The sequence below is a fragment of the Gekko japonicus genome, unplaced genomic scaffold, assembly GCF_001447785.1.
Source record: "Gekko japonicus isolate JY-2015 unplaced genomic scaffold, Gekko_japonicus_V1.1 scaffold136, whole genome shotgun sequence".
NCBI lineage: Eukaryota > Metazoa > Chordata > Lepidosauria > Squamata > Gekkonidae > Gekko > Gekko japonicus.
Window position 1 is genome coordinate 833,667 of NW_015177012.1, and position 23,951 is coordinate 857,617.

Here is a 23,951-nt window from a genome sequence, read left to right on the forward strand (position 1 = left end):
AGTCGTGGTGATCAACGTTGTGGAGGTTGTAGGGACCGATCCTGTGTCCCCCTCCGTTGTAGGTAGGTTTCCCTCTGCCCCGCTCATGATCACGTCAGATTCGGGACGATAGGAAAAGTGAGAGTTCTAACAATATGTTGGATCCCCAAGCATCGAGAATAAATCCACGTTTTCAAGAAATGCAAAATTTATTTCAAAGCTTTGGAAAGACACTCAAACACGTTCTTTGTTAGAACTGAATACAAACGGTTAGGGCAAGCATGATAAAGGGATTTGAACCAGGTACAGGACCAATGGGTCACTTTCCCGCTGGCGGGTGAAAGGAAACGGTTGCGCGCTCATTCCCTGAGAACCAGGCTATCTCCAGACATAATACAGGTGCAGTTCCCAGGCTCTAAAAGCAACAAGCTGGCAGTAAAGCAGACTCCCCCAATACATCCTCCAGTTGTTTGGCTTAGGCATTACAGCAGAGTAAAATACAGGCGTACAGGCAGGGGGGAGGGTTGAGCAACGGTACAGAGATACAACCAACACAGAACACCATGGCAGCTTGCTGACAGGTAACAGCGTTCCGTGCGCCTTGGTGTTTAGTCATGCCGGCCACATGACCACGGAAACGTCTTCGGACAGCGCTGGCTCTTCGGCTTTGAAACGGAGATGAGCACCGCAACCCTAGAGTCGGATTCGACTGGCTTTCGAGCAAGGGAACCTTTACCTTTACCTATTGTATATGTAATTATCAATAGTGCATTTTATGCTCTTGGTTTGATAGGACAGTACTGCATATATTTCAATTTCCCCACAAATTTCTGGGTTTTTTAATCCTGGAGATTCCCCCCCCCCCCCGCGTGGGCCGTCTCCATCACAGATTTGGCTTCAAAATTTCTGGAAATTTTACATCTCTAATATTGATCATATCCAAACAAACACAGCTGAGCTGTCAAGTAAATTGATGTGGCTAGAGTAAGTTGGATCCCAAATTGCAGATCCTGTCTGTGCATGCGTGATGACATTGAAATCGGATGAATATACCTACAATTTCCCTGAATGACACACCAAACTCAGTTCTGTTTTCATTTTGTGGCCCAGGTGGAAAATAGCAGCATCTGTTACCAGAGTACTGACCGTATCGAGACCCTGTGGTGTTCTCCGGGGACTTCTCTCCAAGGGCCTCCGTGGCAGCTTTGAGCTGTTCTTTCAACCTGTTGATGTCACAGTCGGCCTTGGCCTTCACAATGCTCAGTTCTGTGTAGATATCTTTATACTTATCACTGGCATATTTTTTATCCTTGAAGGGGAAGAAAAGATGGCATTTCAGTTAAGGAGATATGTGACATTGGAGATGGGTAGAAATACACACTACTGGCTTCCACGAGGAAAACTGAGTCCGACCCTAGGAAACACCAATCTCTGGCAATTCCAGCTATCAGTATGGGATACTTGCAACTCTCCTTAGATTCTGCTTCTGTTAAAAGTGAAGGTGACATCAAGCAACTCAGAGAGTTCAGTCTCATAGAACAACCAAGCACCTGAAATATTCACCAGTTTACCAGCATTCGTCTACAAATCTGACAAGATGGCCACTCAAAGCACAGCAGTATTTCAGGGAAAGAAAGAAAAAAAGAAGTCATGGTATCTTCCAGATCTCGGATGCTAAGCAAGGTCAGCCCTGGTTAGTACTTGGATGTGCTACCACCAAGGAAGTCCAGGGTTGCTACGCAGAGGCAAGCAATGGTCTGGTCACCTCAGTGTCTTGCCTTGAAAATCCTATGGGGTTGCTGTAAATTGACTGCAACGGGGAAGCAGAGCAAGTGGAACTTCCAGTAGCTTAGAACAGGGCTTTGTCCAGATTCAAAGGAACGTATTCCGCAGGGCATGTAAGACAGTTATTCCACCAGGCATTCTAGTAACAGTATTCTGGTGGACTCTACTAACAACATGGTGGACTTTTTGGCCAAAAGCTGTGAGTTAAATTAATTGGATTTTAATTTAACTTAATTGGATTTTGTAAGAACTATGGCTTTATTATTGTTACTGCATTGTCATGTTGTGAGCCACCCCAAGCCCCATACTGGAGGAGGGGTAGGATAAAAATCTAATAAAAAAAATATTTTGAGCTACCATATTAAGCACTCATCCGTTACTGTCTCATCTTGCTCAAAGTTGCTGCATAAAAGACATGTTAAAACATTTATTATATAATAAAGTAGCGTGAGGTTGCATGACATCACGGCATGCCTGCCGCAAAAAAACCCATACATATAATATATTTTATTGCTTTGTTTGCAAATTTGTAATCAGTCCAGTTACACTATTTACTGCATGTCTTACACTGCTCCTTGTACACTGATCTGCCTTGAGCCTCAGCAAAGACTGTAAATATATAAATAAATTACCCTCAGTACTGTCTGCAATTCATCTTTCAAGGAACTGATCTCCTGCTTCAAGTACTGGATTTCTGATTCCTTGACTCGCAGCAGAACCTGGAGGGGGGACAGTGGGGAGGAGGAGAGAGAGAGCTGGCCAGAGACATTTTAGGTGAAGACAGAAAGGTACCATTTTAAGCCTAAGTTATTCCAATAAGTGCATAATGCTCCCATTACAATTAATTACTTATATATATAAATTTTAAAAATTATACGCCGCCTTCCCTTGTGCTTCAAGAAGGCTTACACTAATAGTTTTTTTAAAAATTCAGTTAAAACCAAAATAAATCAGCAAACCCCAACTCTCTCCCCCCCTTCACCCCCTTATGCCATTCAAACGCCCTCAAAAACCCTGACAAACAGGTAGGCCTTGCAGCATCTCCTGAAGATCTCCAAAGAGGGGCCCCCCCATCCCTTCAGGGAGCTTATTCCACAGAGCAGGAGCCATGACAGAATTAAACTGAAATAGCACTTAACTTTGGTTGTATCATACCCCAAACACTAAGTGAATGGCATTATCTATCTTACTTTGAACAGGGGCAGGGAGAGGTGTGGTCCTCCTCTCCTCCAATTTATCACTGCTACCACTGAATGAAGTAGGCTAAGCTGGAGAGTGTGACTGGCCCGAGGTCATGCAGGAAGCTTCCTGGCCGGACTAGGGCATTAAAACCCAGTCTCCCCAGTCTTAGTTCAACATTTTAACCATACCAGCTCCATGACACATTGTGGGACTGAATAAAACCCAGAGCCCGTCTCCCAAGAGCAATAGCCTGTCGCATGCCCACAAGCTCTGGGTGGTTGTGTTCAATGTCAAAGCAGAGGACTACTCACCTCCAGCTCGTAGGCATCCTTGCCCTGAGTGAGAGGCGTGCTGGCAGCCTCTGCCCCGCCCTCTCTGGTTAGCAGTGCTCGTAACCGTGTGATCTCTGTAGCCAGGCGGTTGTTCAGCTCCTGCAAGAACCACCATAAGTGCTATGAGTACACTTCTGAATAAGCCCTTCAGCATTAGAGCTGCCCCTGGTCCCAGCAGTTTATTACACCCACTTGAATAGGGGCAGAGGACGTGTCTTTAAGAATTTTCATGGCTTCCAAACTTCATGCAATCCCACGGCATGGACATGGATCACTTGGCCCTCCTTGACTGCAAGCCAACACTAGAAGGAGGGCTAGTAACTGTTATTGAGAGTAAGAAACAAAGTCTTCACCCACTGGTGAAAGACACTTATAGAGGAGACAGACAAATCTCTCTGAGGATAGAATTCAAAAGTTTTGCTGCTATGACCGAGAAGTCCCTTTCTCGAGTCACCACCTGTCTAATTTCGTATGGTGGGGGCAAATAAAGCAGGGCCGCCAAAGATGACCAGAGTGTATGGGTAGGTTCATATGGGAGAAGGCAGTGCTTGAGGTATGCTGGGGCCCAAGCTGTACAGGGTCAAGATCAGCATCTGAAGGTAAGAGGCCTGGGGGTGATCCTGGGATGTCTCACTTTCTATGGAGGAGGAGGAGGAGGAGAGATTGGATTTATACCCCACCCTTCACTTGGAGTCTCAGAGCAGCTTACAAACTCTTTTCCCTTCCTCTCCCCACAACAGACACCCTGTGAGGTAGGTGGGGCTGAGAGAGGTCACCACCAATGCTCCCTCTAAGCTGTGGAGTCTTGTGAGCAAAAATTCTACTTTGTGAGCTACTGGCATTAAAGTTGTGAATGAGCAATTTGGTTATTGCATAATTTAGTTTGCTCTAGAGCCATCCTTCCTGAACGAAGACAAAAATGTTTGAGCTGGAGGCTAAACAACTGTGAGCTACCTCACACTAACTCAGCTTAGAGGGAACACTGGTCACCACAGTTGTCAGGTTGGCCTTCTATCATCTTTAGTAGATCAGGCAACTGGTACCCTACCTCTCTCCCCAGGACTTGGCTACAGTGACCCAATGGTCACTTCCAGGCTTGATTATTGTAATGCACTTTACATGAGCTTGTCTCTGAGGCTGATTCGGAAACTCCAGCTAGTGCAAAATGCAGCGGTGTGCCTACTGGCTGCATTGCCTGTGTGGGCATGCATTTGGCTAGTGTTACACCAACTGTATTGGCTACCAGTTGAGTACCAGATCTGTTTCAAGGTGTTGGTACTGACCTTCAAAGCCCTGCGTGGCCTGGGACCAACATATCAGAGGAATTGCCTCTCCCCATACGTTCCATGGGGAGCCTTGCACTCAGCTGACCAACATCTGCTGGTTGTCCCCAGCCCAAGGGGCATCCGCTTAGGCTTGGCCAGGGTGTTCTCTGCCCTGGCATTGGCCAGGTAGGACATGCTCCCGCTTGAGTTCAGAGCCCTGTAGGACCTTCTACCATTCGGCAGGGTCTGTAAAATGGACCTCTTCTGCCAGGCCTTTGGATGAGGTAGCGGGCATCCAATCCAGTTGGCCTCCCTTGCTGAAGCTGTCCATCTTTATGCAGCCCAGACTGAGCAGATTTTTAGTGGCCCACCAGCTCCAGCTTCTGAGACTATTGCACTTTAATGGATAGTGCATATCTGCTTTAATTCATACTGTTTTAACTACTGAATTATTGTATTTATTTTATTTATATTGTTGTGATCTGCCCTGAGCCCATTTGCAGGGAGGTCGGAATAAGTGTCGAAACAAATAAATAAATAAATACATTTTGGATTCAGCCCAGACGTAAGCTGGAAGCCGGTGTAGATGGGACAAGACTGGAGCAATATGGTCCCTATGACCCACTTGTCAGCTATGCTGCCATGATAGTTCCCTCTCTGTGTGCTAATTACTGCTGCATTCCTTCTGTGCTTCATCTCTGCTGTAACACTGTTATCTCTAAGATGTGCAGGTGGTGTAGTGTCTGGCGCGAAGGGAAAACCGTGGGAGCGCTATCGGTTCCCAGCTTTGACTCTAGCGGTCTGGGGCTCCTTCTCCCGCGTGCGGGAGTCAGGCCTATTGGCCTATGGAAGGGTGTGTGTGCATACGAATGCCCTATATCCCATTTTGCTTGTAGGGGCGACGGCATTCTTAACAGTGCTTCTGTTAATGCATCTATAGCTCTTCAATAAAGTATAACCTTTCTGATAAGCGTGTACTCCGTTGTTGGCTGTGGAACCTGACACCACTCCACTCAATGCTCTGGCTTCAGCATTCTGTATCAACTGTAGCTTCTGAACAGTCTTCAAAGGCAGCCCTGCTTCTTCACTCTTACTAAGCTATAACAGGCAAATGGTCAAGATTCCTTAATGTGCAAGTCCCTGGAGTCAAACTTCGACTGAAGGCCACTCTGATGAAACCTTGAACATGATCTCCCACACACATCCAAGCATCGGGCTTGCGCCTCACCTGGTTGTGAGCATTGAGTTCCTGGTTTTCACGTTGGCACTGACGGAGGGCCTGCCTCTCCGCCTCCAGGGCCTGAGCCAGGTGAGCATTCTCCAAGCACTTTTGTGAGTACTGCTCCGACAAAACCTCCAGCTCCCGCTGGACAGACTGAAGCTCCTCCCTGCCAACAGAAAATCTCATCACACACAGTCAGCTGTACGTTAAAATGGTCCTGGTAGGAACTTGACATGGCCTGCTCAAATTCGGCAGAGGTGGTTTCTCCCTAGCTCTGGGAACATACGAGCATTCAAGCAGTTTCGTGTCAATCTTCTTTCCCCCCTGTGCAAGAAGCAATCTCTTAAAACAAGCCTTTTGCCAGCAATTTCGAGCTCAGATGGACCCAAGCTCTTAAGGGAACATAAAACACTAAAATGTGCCATTTAGGCCACTGACTTGATGCCTTCTTTGCTATTAGACCTTCACGGCCATCACAAAAATAAATCTGCTCATGCAATTTCAGTGGAAGAAGCAGAGCTTTGCAACCAGAAGATTATTTTGTTCAGATTGAATGTGGACTAAAGTGGTCTTCCAGGACTAGAATTTGCCATGGCAGCATTATAGTTCCTCCACAGAAATGCTTGTTTATTTACTTCATTTGTTTTCTATTTTTCTCTACAAGGGGGACTCCAAAAATGGGCTTGCATAATTTATCTTCTCTTCCTTTTTAAACTCTTTGCAACAGCCTTGTGAGGCTGAAAGGTTGTGACTGGCCCTGGGTCACCCAGTGAGCTTCCAGGGCAGAGCTGGAGGATTTAAACTGGGGTCTCCCAGATCCTAGGTCCGACAGTCTAACCACCACACCACATTCTCTCTTTTAGGGCACACGTGAAGGAAGAGTTTAAAAAAATAGTAGCTGTGAGGGACTGGTCAAATTAGGTCTTCCGGTAAACACCTTCACACAAACAATGTAAAAAAAAAAGTCCAAATATAATTAGTCAATGGTTACATGCCATTGGATGCTCCTATTGTTGCAATGCCCCCATTATCCAAGACATACCTCCTCCTTTCCCCAGCAGCAGCAAGCAAAGAGCCTCAATGGGTGATGCTACATTTGCTATGGCAACCTGTTAAGAAAGTGCAGAGAAACATCTTACAGGTATTGTCTCCGTAGAGCCTCGACATCGGAGTTGTTGCTGCTGATCTGGGACCTTTGGGTCTTTTCTAGCTCCCGCTCCAGCTCTTCCCGGTGGGCATTCTTCATGGCTTCTATGGCTGCAAAGGATGATAGAAAATGCTGTTTAAAAAAAATGAAACCTAATCACCACTAACACCATATAGATCCGTGGAGATAGTTTCAGGGGGGTAGCCATATTGGATCTACAGTAAAAGAGCAAGACTGGAGTCCAGTAGAACCTTAGAGATCAACAGATTTCCAGGGCGAAACATTCAAGAGTCAAAGTTTATCTGACAAAGGGAGCTCTGACTCTCGAAAGCTTATACTACAGTAATCTTGGTGGTCTAAGGTGCTACTGGACTCCAGTCTTGTTCCTGTAGATCCAACTGCACACCTTTTGGACAGGCCCCCAAGTCTCTCCTCCCCACTCAGGCACACTTTTTGTTCTACCTGAGATGGTAGCTGCTGTCTCTTCTGCCAGCAACCGATCTTTCTCTTCCCGTAGCTTCTCCAGTTCTCGCTGGTGCTGCCTCTGTAGGTCCTCGATCTTTTTCTGATGAGTCTCTTCCATGGCAGCAAACCCTCGCTCGCAAGTTGCCTGGTGGCGGTGGGGGGGGGGGGGAAGAGAAGAAATCATAATTCAGCTGGCTTATTCATTTTGGAAGAATTCAATGTAAGAGCATCCAGAGACTTTATAAACTGATGGATGAATGGGCAGATGAATGGATTGACACACAAGGACAGAACTCATGAGCCAAGCACGCAGGGAAGGGTTAATGCTCTCCTAGCTATAGAACTACCAAGCCTCTCTGGTCTACAGCTAATGGAAAACTGACTAGAAACAAAGATATTTTTGAGGACTCACTTAAGTGGGGCATACCAGGAAGATTTGGAATTTTAAGTCTTCAGTGCGGGACCCCAGCACGAGTATGTAAGACTGTGAGTCCCTTGGGGACAGAAATGTCGGTGGTGGGATATCTGTCATAAGGAGCTCATGTGTGCCATGAAATGTCATGGGACAGAAATAAAATAAATACCCAAAGCCCCCCCCCCCCCACTTCAGACTGGGATAACATTTTGCTAACAGAGAAGACAAGAGTTCCTGAATGGCAGACAGCAGTTCTTTGGGAAAACAGCCCAACAACAGCACACCTCTCAACAAAAATGGGGCAGGGTGGCCTTAGCATAGCCCAGAGAATTTGCCTATTCTGTCTGGAAAATTTGGCTTTTTAAATTCTAAAACTTGCAGTTTTTTTTTTAAAAGCTGTACCTGTTGAAACAGCCAAGATCCAGCAACCAGCACTATTTGTTCTAACTGGTGATAAACTAGGAATGTGCATTTGAGTTTACCCGAACCGAAAATATACCAGAAAAACACCTTATCAGTATTTTTTTTCAGATATGTTTAGGCATCTCAAATGTATCTGGGATTTTGCAAAACCGAAAAAATCCTGAATATATTCAGGAATTACCGGCAAACCTGAACAGCAGCTGAGGGGCTGAAGCAGATTGCTTCTGCCACTCAGCTGTTTTGGGGCTTTCTTCTTTAATCCCTTTAAACAGGTGCTGTTTAAAGGGACTGCAGAAGACAGTGTGCGAAACAGTCAAGGGGGCACTCTCCCCACCGGCTCTGCTGCAGCTATTTTGAGCTATTTGACTGAACAGCCAAAGAGAGCCCCAGTGGAGCTTGGAGGGAGAGTTCTCCATGCAGGATCAGCTACTTTGTGGGCTCTGTTGGGATGTCTAGTTTAAACTGGGCTACCCAGCAGACCCCCAGTCCAGCCTGCAATGAGAATATTGCCCACAGGATCAGCTCCTTTGTGGGCTCTGTTGGGCAGTCTGGTTAAACCATGCTGCCCAGCACAGCCCCAGACAAGCCTGTGGGGAGAACTCTCCCCGCAGGATTGGCTGCTTGGCAGGCTCTATTGGGCAGTCCAATTTGAGTCAGGCTGCCCAGCCGAGCCTCTGGGGAGAGTTCTTCTCACAGGATCACGTCCTTTGCAGGCTCTGTTGGGTAGTCTGGTTTAAAGCGGGCAGCCCAGCAGAGCCTGTTGGGAGAGTTTTCCCTGCAAGATCACCTCCTTTACGGGCTCTATTGGGCAATCTGGTTTAAACCGAGCCTTGTTGGAGAGTTCTGCCTGCAGGATTGGCTCCTTTGAAGGCTCTGTTGGACAGTCTGGTTTAAAGGGACCTCCCAAAAGCGCTCCAGCTGACCTTCCTCTCAGCTGTTTTTTGTGGTTTTACCGTTGTTTTTCTTGGTATTGTTCGGTTTGAGTCTTATCTGAATACTTTATTGGTATTGAGATCCAGGGTTTTTCGAGAACTCTGAAATTTTTTGGGGCCCAGTAGACCCGAACTGAAAAATACCCAAACCTGATTGCATAACGTATATGAATTTAACTCCCTAAAGTAGTTTACCATAACCATGATAATTTGATATGCCTCATCTGTCAGCTTCTTGGAATTTATGAATAAATCTCACTCTGTTTTGCCTGTGTCTTTTCTTCCAAGCAATTGTTGACTTGCATTATTATATGAAAGGCAGTGTGGTATAGTGGTTACAATCTCAAGAATGACTCTGGGAGACCCATGATCAAATCCACAAGACTTTCTTGGGGACCTTCAGCCAGGCAAATACTCTCAGCCTCGCCAACCTCTCAGGGGGGTTGTTGCAAGTATAAAATGGAAGAGGGAGAGCCAGGTACGCTGCCCTGAACTTGCTGAAGAAGGGTTGGATAGAAATGTGCCAAATAAATAATAAATAAGCTAATACAATAAAACTCAGGTTTTAGATTCTATCACCAACTAATCCTGATGCCTGCATTTTATATAAATATTAAAGATATTGAAACAGAACCTTTTAAATGATACTGAACTGAAATTTGAGAATTTGCTTTAAATGATGTAGGGGTATCAGACCAGGAAAAGATGGAATGAAGTGGTGTTTAAGGGAGATTAACAGAAATCTCTCTGTAGTCTTCCTGTGGAGATCACATTTGTTGAGCAGATGAGGCTGCTTTATACTGAATCAGATCCTTGGTCCATCAGGATCACTGTTGCTTACAATGACTGGCAGCAGCTCTCCAGGGTCCCAGGTAGAGGTCTTTCACATCACCCACCGGATCGTGTTTAACGGGATGCCAGAGACTGAACCTAGGATCTTCTGTGTGCCGAGCAGATGCTCTACCACTGAGTCACAGCCCCTCCCCTGTTCAGGTTGGCAAATACCACTTTAGTCTACGTTCACCATCTTATTACAGGTAAGTCCCATGAGGCCTGAGAGGACAATTTATCACCGTACTCCATTGACAAAAAAAAATCCCTGTTTACTTAAGGGAGAGGCCATGACTCAGTAGCAGGGCAACTTCTTTGCACTCAGAAGGTCCCAGATTCAATCCCTGGCATCTCCAGTTAAAGGAGTCCCAGTTAGCATGTATTCTCTGCCTGAGACAGCAGCCAAACAAGGATGCTGGGAAAAGTGGGAGGGGCTGTGGGACAAGGCATGATTTGTATTTGGGGTAGGGCCGTGGTACAGCATCTGCTTCGTATACAAAAGGTCCCAGGTTCAATCGCTGGCATCTCTTGTTCTAAAAAGGACTGGGTAGTAGGTGATGTAGAAAACCTCTATCAGAGAGCTGCTGTCATCAGAGTAGGGAGGACTCATGACAGACCAAGGGCCTGACTCAACATAAGATAGCTTCATGTGCTCAAGAGGGCCTGGAAGTGTTTGACTGAGAATGTATTCTAGCCTTATGCACAGGGAAATGCAAAATGTATTCTAAAGGCTGGCCCTGCCCTCTAGTCCTACTAAGCCCTCTTGTCCTAAACAAAACGTTGATAGCTACTCTACGATGAGTGGGATACACGCACAATTTGGTAGGGGGGGGAACACTGGACACCTTGAGGTTCTCAAAGTCTTTCTGGTATTTCTCCCGCAGAGTCGATGCGCTTCCTTCCAGGTGCTTGTGCTCCAGCTCGTCTCTCATGACATCTATCTGGGCTTCCAGCTCTTGTATGCGCTCGCGCAACCCATGCATAGAGCTGAGCTCACCCTCAGAGCCCTGCGGCCCACCTTCAAGCTGACCCTCAGTGTGAGATTCCAGTGGGCCAGCTTTAGGTGCATCTCTGGGCAGTGATTCTGGGTGCTGCTTCCGGTACTCATCCACAGATTCCTGCAAGCCCTGCAGATTTCTGCTGTAATGGTCTTGCAATGTCTGCAGCTCCTCATTGTGAATGATCTGCAGCTCTTTCATCTTGACCTGAAACTTGTCCTCCAAGGTCTGGATTTGCTCCAGGTGGTATCTCTCCAAGTTCTGCTTGTCCCGTATGATGGCATCCAGTTGGTGAAGCCCTTTGGTTCTCTCGGCCTTCAGGGTGTCCTCTGTCCTGTTTAACTGCTCGACCACAGTCTGCATCTCCTCTTCGTACCTGCCCTGCAACTCCAACATCTTTCTGCTCTGCTGACGTTCTTCTTCTTCCAGGAGCTTCCTCTGGCTCTCCAGCTGGGCCACTTTTGCTTTCAGGTCCACATTCTCCTTTTCGAGGATGGCAATCATCTCGGCATATTCGTTCTGCTGCTTACGGAGCAAATCCTCATACTCCTCTCGGAGGACTGCCACAGCCCTGATGCGCTCCTGGCACAGAGCGTCCATGTTTTGCAGTGACTCTTTGTTCAGCCATGCCTCCTTTTCGTATTCCAGCCTAGCTCTATAGGCCCCGTAACAAACCTGGGCCTGGATAATTGCATCCTGGACTAGCAGGGAAGAGTAGCGTTCAAGATCCCCCATACATGACAGATAGGGAGGAGTGCGAGAAAACTTTAGGAGCTTCTGGCAATCTTTTAGGGCCTCCTCAGGGGACAGAGACAGTAAAGCAGCTGCTATTTCTTCCAAGACTTTCGCCCTGTCTTTTAGCTGCTGAGAAAGCTCTGCCAGAACAGCTGTCAAAGCTTGACTGCTAAGACTTTGCAAGCCGCAGTCTTCTGTCCTGTGCTGCTGAACACACCTGTCCCAAGACGCTTGGATGCTTTTGGAGGTGCCCTCTTGGATTTCGAGCACTTTGGAAATCTGATCCATAACTCCGTTGAACTGAGGTGTCTGGTAGGCTTTAATGATTTCCTCCAACATGCACTTGTGCTGCTGAAGGGCTGTCTTGGTGTTGTGGAGGTCCTCTTCGATGGCCTTCAGCCTCTGGTGAAAGGACTCCCGCATTTTCTGGGCAACGAAACCCAGCTCGGCTTGAACGAGCGCACTGTCTGCAATGGTGTGTATAAGGCCTTGAAGGGAGTCTGAGCTTTCCATTTCCATCTTTTCTTCTTTTTCCTTCTTGCTTAGGTGCTTTCTTAACTCCTCAACCTGGCTCCAAAATTCATCCTCCAACACTAGTTTTTTCGATAAGATGTTGGCCAAGGTGACCGCTGTGTGAGAAACATTGGAAGGCTCTAAGAGGACGGCATCCACCATCCCATGAATCTCCCGAAGGGTTAGGGTGATCTCAGAAGTGGAGTCTCTCAAAGACTCTGCTATCTGGTTTATCAGGCAAGCTTCAAATGCCACCCGCTTGGAAAGCAACTTTAGTTGGTCTTGTTCAGAAAACTCTGTTTGCCGTTTTAGGGGGACAGGTATATCATTTTCCAGCAAACTGCCTTCTTGGGGTTGTGGACTCTCTCTTGGCTGGAGATCAGGTAAAGACAGTGTCCCCTGTAAGGCCTGGATTGCATTAGATAATGTTATCTCCATGCTGGATAAGGCATCCAAGAGTATCTCTCCCCCTCCTTCCTGGTCAGATCGGGGCAGAGTTCTTAGCTGTTCCCCACATTGTTTCAAACACATCAAGGCTTGGTTGTTTCTCCCCTGGAATCCCCCCAGCTCGCTGGCATGTTTGGCCATCAGTTTGAGTTTCCCTTGCCTCTCGTTCTCCAGCTGTGAGACCAACAGGCTGACTTGGGTCAAACTGTCCTGAAGCTGCTCCCTCAACTGGGCTTCTGTGCTGGCCCACTGGTGGTGAAGCGCAAGGAGGGTGTCTTGGTTGTGCCCTTGCTGGCTCTCCAGTTTCATGGTCACATCTTTGAGCTTTTCCTCTGTGATGTAAAGTTTGGTTTCCAGGGAATGGATGATAGACAGGTAAGTCTCTGAGTCACCTGAGGCCGGGTAACATGGAGCTGGTTCTGATGACATGCTGTCTTCAGAAAGCGAGCGGTCCTGGCTGGTGTCCGACGAAGTGCTGCTGGCCCATGTTTTCTCTGAGCCATCTGCATGGACGTACTTTTGGCACTGGATGCTAGAGAAACGGATCCTCTGCCGTTTGGCTCCTGGGATTTCCGTGTCAAGTTTGGCCAGATCTTTCTGATAAGCCTCCCTCTCTTGAAGGTGTGCAGGCTTCAATGGAGACCTATATTCTTCTGCTTTCATGGCTGCCTTTTCACAAATCTGTCTCTGATTGGGACTGTCTTCCTTGGTGGGCATGCATTCTAAAATGGGGATTCCTCCCGGAACCTGTGGATGTGGCGTAATGTGATTGATGTCAGTCTCTGGCACAGCGCAGGGATTGACTGTTTCATGGACAGTGCAGTGCTCCAAACTTTCGTCAGCCAATGTTTTCAATGACTTATCTTCGGCCTGTTGATTTCCTTCCATTCCCAACAAAGGTTCGCCCAAATCTCGATCCTTTTGGACAGTTTTTAGGTGGACCTCCCGTATGGCTCTCAACTCTTCCTCCTTCTCCTGCAGGACCTTCTGCAAGTTCTGGAACTGGCCTGACACCTCCTCGTAGGAATGCTCCAATGTGCGGTAGTTGGTCTCTTCAGCCTGAAGTTTTGCTTGCAGCTTTGCGACCTCGTGGTCCGACTCTGCCACCTGATTCATCAGCTCCTGGAACCTGTATTTGATCTGATCCCGTTCCTCCTCCAGGCTCTTGATGTGCTCGGCCAGTTTCTGGATGCTGTCTTCCTTCATCTCAAGCTGCTCCTCCAGCTGGTGGACAATCTCACTGCCTTCAAATTTGGCTGTCAGCTTCTCCTTCTGTAGGATCTCCATCTGCCGCTCACTATTCTGGAGCTGGTTCTCGTATTCGCTGGCTCTGTCTTCCACTTCCTTTACGCTCTGGATCAAGACCTGCTTTTCCCGCTCACAGCTTTCCAACAGAGCCTCGTAGTTCCTCTGCAACTTCTCTTCCATGAGCATCCGGGACTGCTCGCTGGCACTGAGCTGCCGGCTTACATCAGCGATCCTCTCCTGGAGCCGCTGGACTTCTTTCTGGTAGTCCCTTTGCAGGGCCTGTTGGGTTTCCAGATCCCGCAGCTCTTGGGTCTTCTCCAGGAGGAGTGCTTCTGCTTTCTTTAGCTGCTGCTCACTGGCCTTCAGCTGGGAGCTCAGTGCTGTCTCGCTGTGCTGCCATTCCTCCATCTGCTCCTGCGCTTTCTCCTTCTCGGCCTTCAGGTCACTCTTCAACTTGGCCAGTGTCTGCTCTTTGATGGACAGCTCTGCAGCGGCATTGCCCAGCCGGGCCTGCAGGCTCTGGATCTCCGCTTCATGGTGCCGGATCACATCTTTGGCCTCTCCGTAGCTACGCTTAAGGGCCTGGATCTGTTGATTGATCAGCTCCTGGCGCTGGCATTGGGCTTCCAGCTCACTTTGGAGGTCCTGGTTGACTTTGTGGAGCCTCTGCCAGGCCCCCGATGGGGCTGTGGGCACCTCAGTCTTAAAAAAATTGATTAAAGAGGAGATTAGTAGTACTCTCGGCTCCCAGTTCTGAGTGTCACACCTGTGGTCATGTTGGGACACAGAAAAAGTCTTCTCCGATTGGTTTGACCAGTACCCATCTGCTCCAATTTTGTTGGTGGCAGGATGTTTTGTTTTTGTTTTAATAAAAAAATCATTTTCAGAGAATAAGGGAAACTCCTTTCCGGTTTAAACAGACAACATGAATGCTAAAACACCAAAACAGGTCTAATGCAAAAAGAGTTAAGGGAAAACAAAATAGAAAAAAATGAAAGCATGATGGAAAAGAAACCGTCAAAAAGGACAAGTAGAAGAAGACTGGAAAGAAATGAAAATTATGGGGGAGGAGGGAGAGAGATGAGGATGTTTCAGGGATGTACTTAAAAAATTAACTTTCTGGAATTGCTGGAAGACCTTACCTGTTTGGGTTGGCAGGGGTGGGAGACTCAGAGCTAGCTGGGAAAGTGTGGAAGGGAAGTCAGTGAATTCAATCCAGCAGACTTCTGTTCTGCTGGGAGTGTGGCTTTTTTGCTTTCATTACCCACCTCCAGCCTTCAGGATAGGGTGGGCCATAAAGTCTTAATTGAAGTGAAACTGGGTTGTATGTATACATCTGAGTTGATGTTTTTGCCAAACAAAAGGTGTGACTGAAACACCAAAGAAGCACCATTACTACCTTGCCCTTGTTGCTCTAGTAATCTCATTTCTGCCACTATTTGGAACCAAACTCTGTAACTCCCTGTGCTTATATTTTTTTCAAAAACTGCAAGTGAAGTTTACACTTCTTGTTGAATCTACATCTTTCTGCTACCTGTGCTTGTGTTTTTGAAGAAAGGTAAATGAAGAGGAGAAAAGGGGGAGGTATAATGAGAACGTAAAAGTCAGAACAAGAAATTCTTGGGAGGAAGACTCAAAACCAAAAACCATGGTTTGCATGCACAGAGGAGAAAACAAAAACTCAGAGAATCATGCAAGAGTCCAGACAGAAATAATGTGTCTTGGAGAATACACAAATGAAAAGCCGAAGGAGCAGTAGCGTTTAGCTGAATAGTTTGGCCTGCCTTCCCATGCCGCGTTTTCAGGCAGGGACAGCCCAAAGATGTGACACTCAGTTAACGTTAAGTCAGATTACATGCTTCCCCACAAAAAAAAAAAAAAAAAAAAAATCCATGCAAAAATTATCCACACCCAGGAGTAGTTAGTATCATGACTCCCGCCCCTCCTGCATATTCATAGACACCCGTGCTCCAAAAAAAGAACCAGAAGAACCAGATTTTGGTGCCTTTGGGAGAGGAAAAAAAGGAAGAAAGAAGGAAATTCTCATGCTCAGCTTCAGTTAGTGTCCGACAGGCTAAAGAAACTCCACTTGCACCAGAGCCTTGATGCAGGAGCAGCATAGCAGAAACAAAATTAAGTCGCTTTAAAAACCAACATGAGAGACCACCAACACTTCTTAGTTTCGCATTCCAGGTATGCCTGGTGTGGTGTGCATGGACGCCATGGTGCCTTGCCAACAGCTTTCCAGGCTCCTGCCACGTGTTTTTAGCAAGTGGTTGGGGTCAGGTGGGACCTCTGCCAAGCCAGACTTATAATTGGCCATTGGAGATTTGATAGACTGCAGATTTTTACAAATGTTGCTTTGGCAACAGCTGCCACCACAGCAAAAGGATCTTCACTGTGTAACTGAAGTTAAGCCGTTGCAGCCATTTGCGGCTGGCTATACCTCCTGTGATGGCCATTTCTGCAGCAGCCATATTGCAGCTGCAGCTACCGTATTGTCAGAATTTCAAAGGTACCTGCAGGGTCAAAAAGGTTGGGACCCCTGGTCTAATGGCTGCATTTTGGCCTCCCTTCTTGCTCCATATTTGTAAGGTTTTCTGTTTCCCCAGTCAAAGGGGCTTTGGGCAACACAGAAGTTAGGCCAGGTCAAACTCTGGAAAATCTGACATCTAGTCCAACGTGGTGGGATCCATTCTAGTATTCTGAGCTGTGGAATCTACACAGCAGTTGAAGTCAGTGACATATTGCCAGGGAGTGAGTTTTGGTTTTATGTATGTTTATGTCATCTATTTTAATGCATTTTATTTACGGTATATTGTGAGACACTTTGAGCTCCGTAAGGAGGAACGGCAGCTGATAAATGTTTTAAATCAAATAAATCAAATAATCCTTTTTCATCAAAAGAATTTTATTCTGAGAGCTCCAGAATTCTGGAAGCAGAGGAAGTCCGAAGGAGGCCTCTGCAATGTCACTGTGTCCTGCAGAATCAGAAAAAGAAGCCAGAAGAAAACCTCTGTCCCAGGAGCTCAGGGGGAATTCTCCAGGAGGACCTGAATATGCATCCACCTTCCTCCTGGGTGGCAGAAGGCATGAGAAAGTAAATCTCCACACTGTGGCCACCAATATGTATCACGAGGCACTTCCCATCACCAAGTTGGAGAGTCCTAACAGTCAGGTAAAGGGACATTGTTCCCAAAAAGGAAGGTACCCACCACCGCTCTGAAAATCTTATCATACCCACAAGTCTTGAGCAAAGAGCCCCACCGAAGAAGCAGCTTCAGGTGATTTGCCCTTGTTGCCTGGCTCATCTATCCAAAGTAAAGGGAAGGAAGTATGATACCAGAGACCTCCATATTAACACTGGAAAGGGGAATGCGTCCCATAGCCAGTTTTGCCAAGTTAACCAGGTCCAGAGCCTGATGTGTGACAAGAGGGTAAATCAAATGCTGCCCTTCTCTCCCCTTTGCATATTCTGTCTCCAACTTGGGCATCTTCAGAAGCACCCTGGACCAAAGCCCTCCAAGACTCCTCTTGTCTGCTGCTGCTCTCCTACCTGCAAGATGTAGCCTTCCCTGGCACTCTGCTCCCGGCCCAATGCCACTTTCAACTGGTCTTGCAGAATCCGGTTTTGCTCCAGGAGTTCTGAAGCAGCCTTTTGGCTCTGCTCCAGCTATCAAGCCAAAACAAAGGTGATAAGAGAGAGAGAGAGAAATATTTTTTAAAAAACTTTATAAATTACAAAAAGATAACTACAGAGCTGAGGTCCCCAATGTCGTGCCCATAGGTGCCGTGGCACCTACCGACACCTTTCCCTGTGCCCATCAAGTGTTTTTTTATAAAGTGGGCATGGGCCAGATGGGGCTTTTGATTGGCTGTGCATATTTGTAAAAGCATTGCATGGGCAGTGACTGCCACAGGAGCACAAGGATCTTTCACTGTGTGACTGAAGTAAACTGCAGCAGACGTTTTGTGGCTGGATCTGCCTCCTGTGACAGCCATTTTGTGTCTGTGCCCATCATGCTATGTCAAAATTCTCTGCCGCCTTACCTCCTTCTCCAGGAGTGCAGTGAGATGCTGCTTGTGGAGCGTCTCATCACCGTCTTCAGGATGTGCAAGCTGCAATGGGGCAATGGGCACTTGCTTCTCCTCACGTAGAGGAGTTGTCTCCACCTGGTGCCACCGTTGTTCAATCTCCACATGGACATTCTGCGGCTTGATCTCCGAAGTGACAGGCAAGCCAGGCACTCTGTCCACCTCCATCCTAGAGAAGTCCTCCAGGTTTCCCTCATCAGGTGCATCCAGGTTCTCAAAACGCTTTCGCCTCTCCTCCCTCCGCCGCGCACGCTCTCTTTCCAACTCCCCAGGGTCCGTGTCAGAGGGGCTGGGCTCCATGGGTAAAGGAGCTGGCCCCTCACCTTTGGACTGCTCCACCTCACTTCCTCGCTCTCGCGCCAGGGCCTGCTGGATGGGACGGAACTCAGCCCAGTCAAAGGTCTTGGAGCGGCCCTCCCGCCTGCGCTCCCGGACACGGCTGCGCTTGTGCTCAGGATCAATTTCAGCAGGCTCAGAGTCCTGCTTCTCGCTTGGCTTGGGGCAGGCCTCAGGCGATGAGCTGGTTTTGCTTTTCTTCTCTGGCAAGGAGCTAGAAATGGGGGAGCAAAGAGGACAGGAGAGCAGGAAAATGTTAGTCGTGAACCTGACTTGCTGTCTTCTCTCTCAGTTTTGCCCTGTGATGGCATCTCGTAGGGCAGAAGAAGTGGGGAAATAATGCTGAAAATGACAGATGCTTCTTATTATTCTGCCTCACCTGTGCTTCTATAAGTGTTCCTATTTGATGCTACTGGGACCAACGTCTCCATACTGTCCCACCCACTAAGACACACATCACAACTTTAACTAATGGTGCCCCTCGCTTGTATGAGAGTTTTCTTAGTGATGGCTCCCCAGTTGCAGACTGCTGTCCTCCTTGAAGCTTAGCTGGCACTGGCCTACTGGTAAGCACCAGATGAAAACATATTATCTTTGTCCATCCTTAAAATTGTTATACACTGATTTTACTGATTGTTTTACTGCCAGGATTTTTTATCATCCATCCGTTCCCAAGTCATTATATTATTTTACTGCTAGCCACCATGGCAAGATTTTTTGGGGGGAGAGACAGCATAGAAACATTCCTAATGGAAAAAAGAGAAGAAATAAACTAACACTGCACAGAAGCCATTTCAAATCCATCTTGTTGAACAGTTTTCCCAAACTGTCCCTGAACTCTCATCAGGAAGTGGGAGACTGATCTCAGCAGTTTGCTTAACCAATCCCTAAAAGGTTATTGGCTTTTCTGCAGGTAAAAACTGCTTAGACAAAGTCTGCCCACAAATCTAGATTTAGGGCTGATCCCAACATAACATTTTACTTCTGTAAAATATGTGCACCCTGCACATTATGGAGAGGTTATCTTTGCAGGGAGGAAAAAGGTACACCAGAACCAAGCCCCAAAGATGGACTTAGCCTTCAGTCTTCTTTTCACTTGCCCTACACCCTTGTGGGGTGCCCCCCCCCCCCCCCCCGCAACTGCACTGCTTCCTTTTGCATCATTCAGAGGAACTGGATTCAGTTAGGCACAGAGTGGCTGTTGAGGTTTCAGAATAGAGAAGAAGGGCATGTGGGATAAAGGAAACAACAGGACTGAGAGACGTGTGCTCAACAGGCTTCTGTTGCAAAGATTCTCCAGCAAACGCCTCCAATATATTTCCCTGTATTGGATATTCACAGTCCCCACCACCAAAAGGAAAAGGTTTGCAGAGTCTAAAACCCGACACAATCTTGGAGGCTCCACAATTGTAACCATCAGCTTGACAATTCAGTGGCCAAAAGCAATTACACAGCACAGGAACATCCTGTCTAAAGTGATTCAGAATTTTCTCTGTGTGAAGGATGTGTGTTTATACGTGTGTACACATATTATGAAACCATGCAAGAGTCTAGTCTGCCACTGCTGTGTGTGCCTGGAAGCAATCATGCCCGCAGCATCTTTAGAATCTAAGTAAGAAAAACATCCAATTGTGCATCTTATAACGGTGCATGCATCTCCTACATGCACATGTAAGAAGCTGTCCTATGTGGAGAGCCCTCCCTCCCCGCCTTGCAATCAATCAACACGTCAGTCCCGTGTCAGGAGACAGTACACTTGGGCGCTACTTGTACAAGACAGTCATCAACACCAGGCCTAACGCAAACCACTGCTGACACCCGAGGAAGCGGCAGCACTCCAAAGGGCCAAGGCTGACACGGGAACGGCAAGCGAGCAGGACACAGAGGCAGCAGACAGGCAAAGGAAACGTTTCTCAGACATCTAAAGAGAACCTCGAAAGGAACTGTCAGACAAGGCCTGGAAACAAAAGTGAACTCATGCCAGCTTTTAGCATGCAGGTTCGCAGACGACTGAAGACAAACAAGAAAGCAAAAACCCAGTTCGGGGGGCTTATACAGGGAATGGGAGGCATCCATTCTGAAGTAAGGGAACAGAACCCAACAGAAATGCATATTTTATCATCTCAGAGCAGCCAGACAGTCTTTTGCAAACATAAAGCTAGTCAAATACTCTGCCGTAAGGGCGCTGTGGAGGGGGAGAGTAGGGAGAAAGATACACAGAGACTGGTTTGTTTTACCTGTTCTCTGTGCCCAGAGGAATAGAGGACTTTTACTGGTATCCACAGAAGACACTTAGAGAATAAGATTATTGGAGTCAGGTTCAAAATTCTCTCCCCTCCACTGACAGCCGGCGACGGGGCAGTCCAGCTTTTGCCCCTAGCCCAAATGCAACCTTTATTACAATGCCTTCTGCTGTAGACAGTGAAAAACGTTCCATTTTTAGATAATCCAGTCAATATAGCAATGTATTGGTATGCAGGTAAAGGCTTGAGTTCCCGTCTAGCTGGCTGGATCCTCAGCCTGCACTGATTCCAAGACTGCCCTTTCAGGTTCCTCTCCTGTCAGCTACCTGGAGGCATCTGGTAAGTCAGCCCACCAAGTTACGAGGCTGAACTACATGGACATTTAGTCTGACCCAGCAAAGTTGAGGGAGAGCCCAAACACATCGAACTACTTGAGGGACCACAGAAATAATTGTAACCCTGCTCTAAGACAGACACTCTGTCCGTAACCAACCATACTCTAAGACAGATGCTCCCCAGAAACAAACTGCTCTGGGAGACACATTTCAAAATCCCACCCGTTCTGTACAGAAAATTGCAGCCACAGGTGGGGAGATAGAAGATTCCATATCACACGAAAGGGATCTTATTGTTGATCCAAACTCCCACCTAGATATCCTTGTATTAACTGCATTACCCAACAGAATTTTTAAAACACAAAGCAGCCCTTGCAAAATTTGCTTCTGGCCATAAAACAGAATTGCCAGAACAGAAATGGCTGTGCACAATACAAAACCTTTCCGGCACCTCCACAGTAGGAGGGACTGGAGAGGGTTGGCAAGAGTGCCAAGCCAGAGTTCCCGGTCGCCCCCCTCAGCATGGCACTGCTATTTCACTCAGGGAATTAGAAAGAAGAAACATACCCAATCAGCTTTCTGTGACAGCTGTCAGTAAGAACTTATGAGCACTGCTGGATCTTGCTCTGATATTAGAAAGGAGGTCTAAAATCCTGTCCCTTTCACCTATGTACAGCTGGGAAACACCCCCCCCCCCCCCCCATTTCTAGACAGCCAGTCTGTACCACACTGTAATCTCAAGGCTCAACAACTGTGCAACATTTTATGCAGGGCTGCCCTTGAACTACTCAGAAACTTCAGTCTGTACAAAAAAGTGGTGCCACATTGTTTGGATTCAGCTCCCATCATCAGCCCGCATAGTGTAGTGGGTTAAAGTGCTGGACTAAGATCTGGGAGACCCAGGTTTGAATCCTCCATTCTGCCATGGAAACTCTGCTCAATGACCTTGGGCCAGTCATACGCTTTCAGCCTACCATGCCTCACAGGGTAGTTGTGAGGATACAACGGAAGAGAGGAGAATGAGGTAAGCCGCCTTGGGTCTCCACTGGGAAAACAGGCGGGATATAAATACGATAAATAAATACTATGATTCCATTCATCAGCGGCTGATTTGTTTCTGGGTTCAATTCAAGGGGCTGGTGCTCACCATGAAAGCCCCGCAAGACCTGGGACCCCCATGCTCAAGCACCATGTCTCCTGATACCAATCCAGGGGCAGTTCTGATAAGCGGAACAATGCCTTTTGTCTACTGCCTCGCATCATCCCATATAATCAGCTGTTGCTCCTGTTCTCTATGGATTACCTTCCCTGAAGTGATCCAGAGAGATCACCTTTTGGAACCGAAAGCATTTGTGGATGTCAGCAAGCCAAATGCTGAGGAGGGTAGTATTATTTGACCTACTGAGCCTGCAGACATTTTGCTGAACAGTGTTTGAGATATAATGTGGATAGCATTCACTGTTAACCCTTTAGGGTCTCAGTTTGGGGGGGGGGATACAATCTTGTAATTAAGCAAATGAAATTGTTCCTCAGGCCAAAAATCCTTCTCATCACCTCCATGTGCCCTTTCACCCCCTTCTGTACTGCACTCATGTTACATCAACAGTCACTTAAACTATAGCAGCAAAAGGTGCCATTATTTGGCACGGTAGATTTCACCCCCACAGCTGCAGATTCTTCCTGAACTTTCAACTATTCCTCTCTGTAAAATATACCTCTCAATAAACCAGGAGCAGGTTTTATGGGACACATTCCCAATGTGGGAATATTCCATTACTACGCTTCACCCTATCACGTGGAAACCCTATCACACCCCTCAAAAGCAAACAAGTACATGGTGCCATAAACCTACAGCTAACCATTCCCTGTACCTTTCTACAGAGATAGCTGCTCACACATCACATTTCAAAAACACCGAATTGCTCGCAGGAACATGGAAAGAGTCCCTAAGCCAAGGGAGGAAGCCGGCACTGAAAAACTAAGTGCTGTCCTTTTTTGTCATGTCCCCTCTTCCCAGTTGATTTTTTTAAAGCAGAAAAGCAGGACTTTCTAACTCGTCCAAAGTGCAGAAAAAGAGTGGGGAGGCATGCAGTGAATCACAAGATATACAAACCACAAAACGTTAATACAGGAGAGAACACAGTTTTCCAACCTGGGCTTCAGCACGGATAGTTTCAAAGAGAAGTTTTTCCTGGGAACGCATGGAAATTAAACATATGGAGGAGTGAGGAGAGAAAAAGCGAAGGATCCAGAAGCATACAGAAAGGGCTGGGGGAGGGGTGCCAAGAACCCTGGGCTGAAGTAGGTGCTCCCAATTCTTCATGGATTGCTTTTTAGAACTCTAATCTCAAAGCAAAAGAGCCAAAGAAGGAGCAAATGGGGTCAGAAGGAACAAAGTGGGGCTTCACTGTCACTGTGGGTTGAAATTACTTTTCCGGCTCAGCAGAGGAAATATCACACATGCACAGAAGTACTGTGGGAATCTGGGTCGTGTGCCTTCCTTTCCCTTTCCATACAATAACTCTTTACCCTATCTTGCGGTTCCTGCTTTTCATCAGTTGTTCTCCTTAGCCCGTTGTAATGTACTCCCTTTAGTGGAGCTAACTGGCAGATTTAGGGGAATCCCAAACAAGCAGATGTCATGTCCCTGGGGGGCTCCTGTTATTTAATCTATTACATGTTTTCTGTTTTCCAGTAAGATGGATGCTGAGCAAAGGGCAAATATGTTAACTCCACGTATGGCCATCTTCCCAGCCTGCTCGGTGGACTAGCTCCTTTCAGGGTCTGACAAGCAGACTACAGAAACAGAGGCATAACTAATTTCATGGGCACTAAAACACTGTAACCAATGTCCTGAAACTAGCCTGACTGATGGTGCTCAGAAGACTGGTCTAATTCTGTGATAGCAGGCTTACTGATATTTTAGTTAACTTTAAAGGTGTACTAGTTCCTTTTATTATGTCAAGTTTTGATTCGGAGTTGTGTTTACTTGCGTGCCGTATGTGACTGAATGTTTATATTAG

At 47.0% G+C, this 23,951-nt stretch overlaps 1 protein-coding gene across 9 annotated transcripts in view; it reads right to left on the reverse strand.

Moving 5' to 3' along the window:
* The window catches only part of MPRIP (myosin phosphatase Rho interacting protein), a 164,581-nt gene that overhangs the window by 9,851 nt on the left and 130,779 nt on the right, over positions 1–23,951 (reverse strand). For 2 of the 9 annotated variants that reach the window (XM_015427653.1, XM_015427656.1), the window contains exons 14-22: positions 23,042–23,119; positions 17,970–18,564; positions 17,476–17,592; positions 7,375–7,522; positions 6,905–7,022; positions 5,772–5,931; positions 3,258–3,377; positions 2,397–2,519; positions 1,126–1,288 (exon numbers count right to left, since the gene is read on the reverse strand). In XM_015427653.1, coding sequence (XP_015283139.1) covers positions 1,126–1,288; positions 2,397–2,519; positions 3,258–3,377; positions 5,772–5,931; positions 6,905–7,022; positions 7,375–7,522; positions 17,476–17,592; positions 17,970–18,564; positions 23,042–23,119 — 1,622 coding nt within the window. Of the gene's footprint in view, positions 1–1,125; positions 1,289–2,396; positions 2,520–3,257; positions 3,378–5,771; positions 5,932–6,904; positions 7,023–7,374; positions 7,523–10,823; positions 13,587–17,475; positions 17,593–17,969; positions 18,565–23,041; positions 23,120–23,951 lie in introns of those variants that run through there. The other 7 variants (XM_015427658.1, XM_015427659.1, XM_015427650.1 and 4 more) reach the window with 5 other exon arrangements.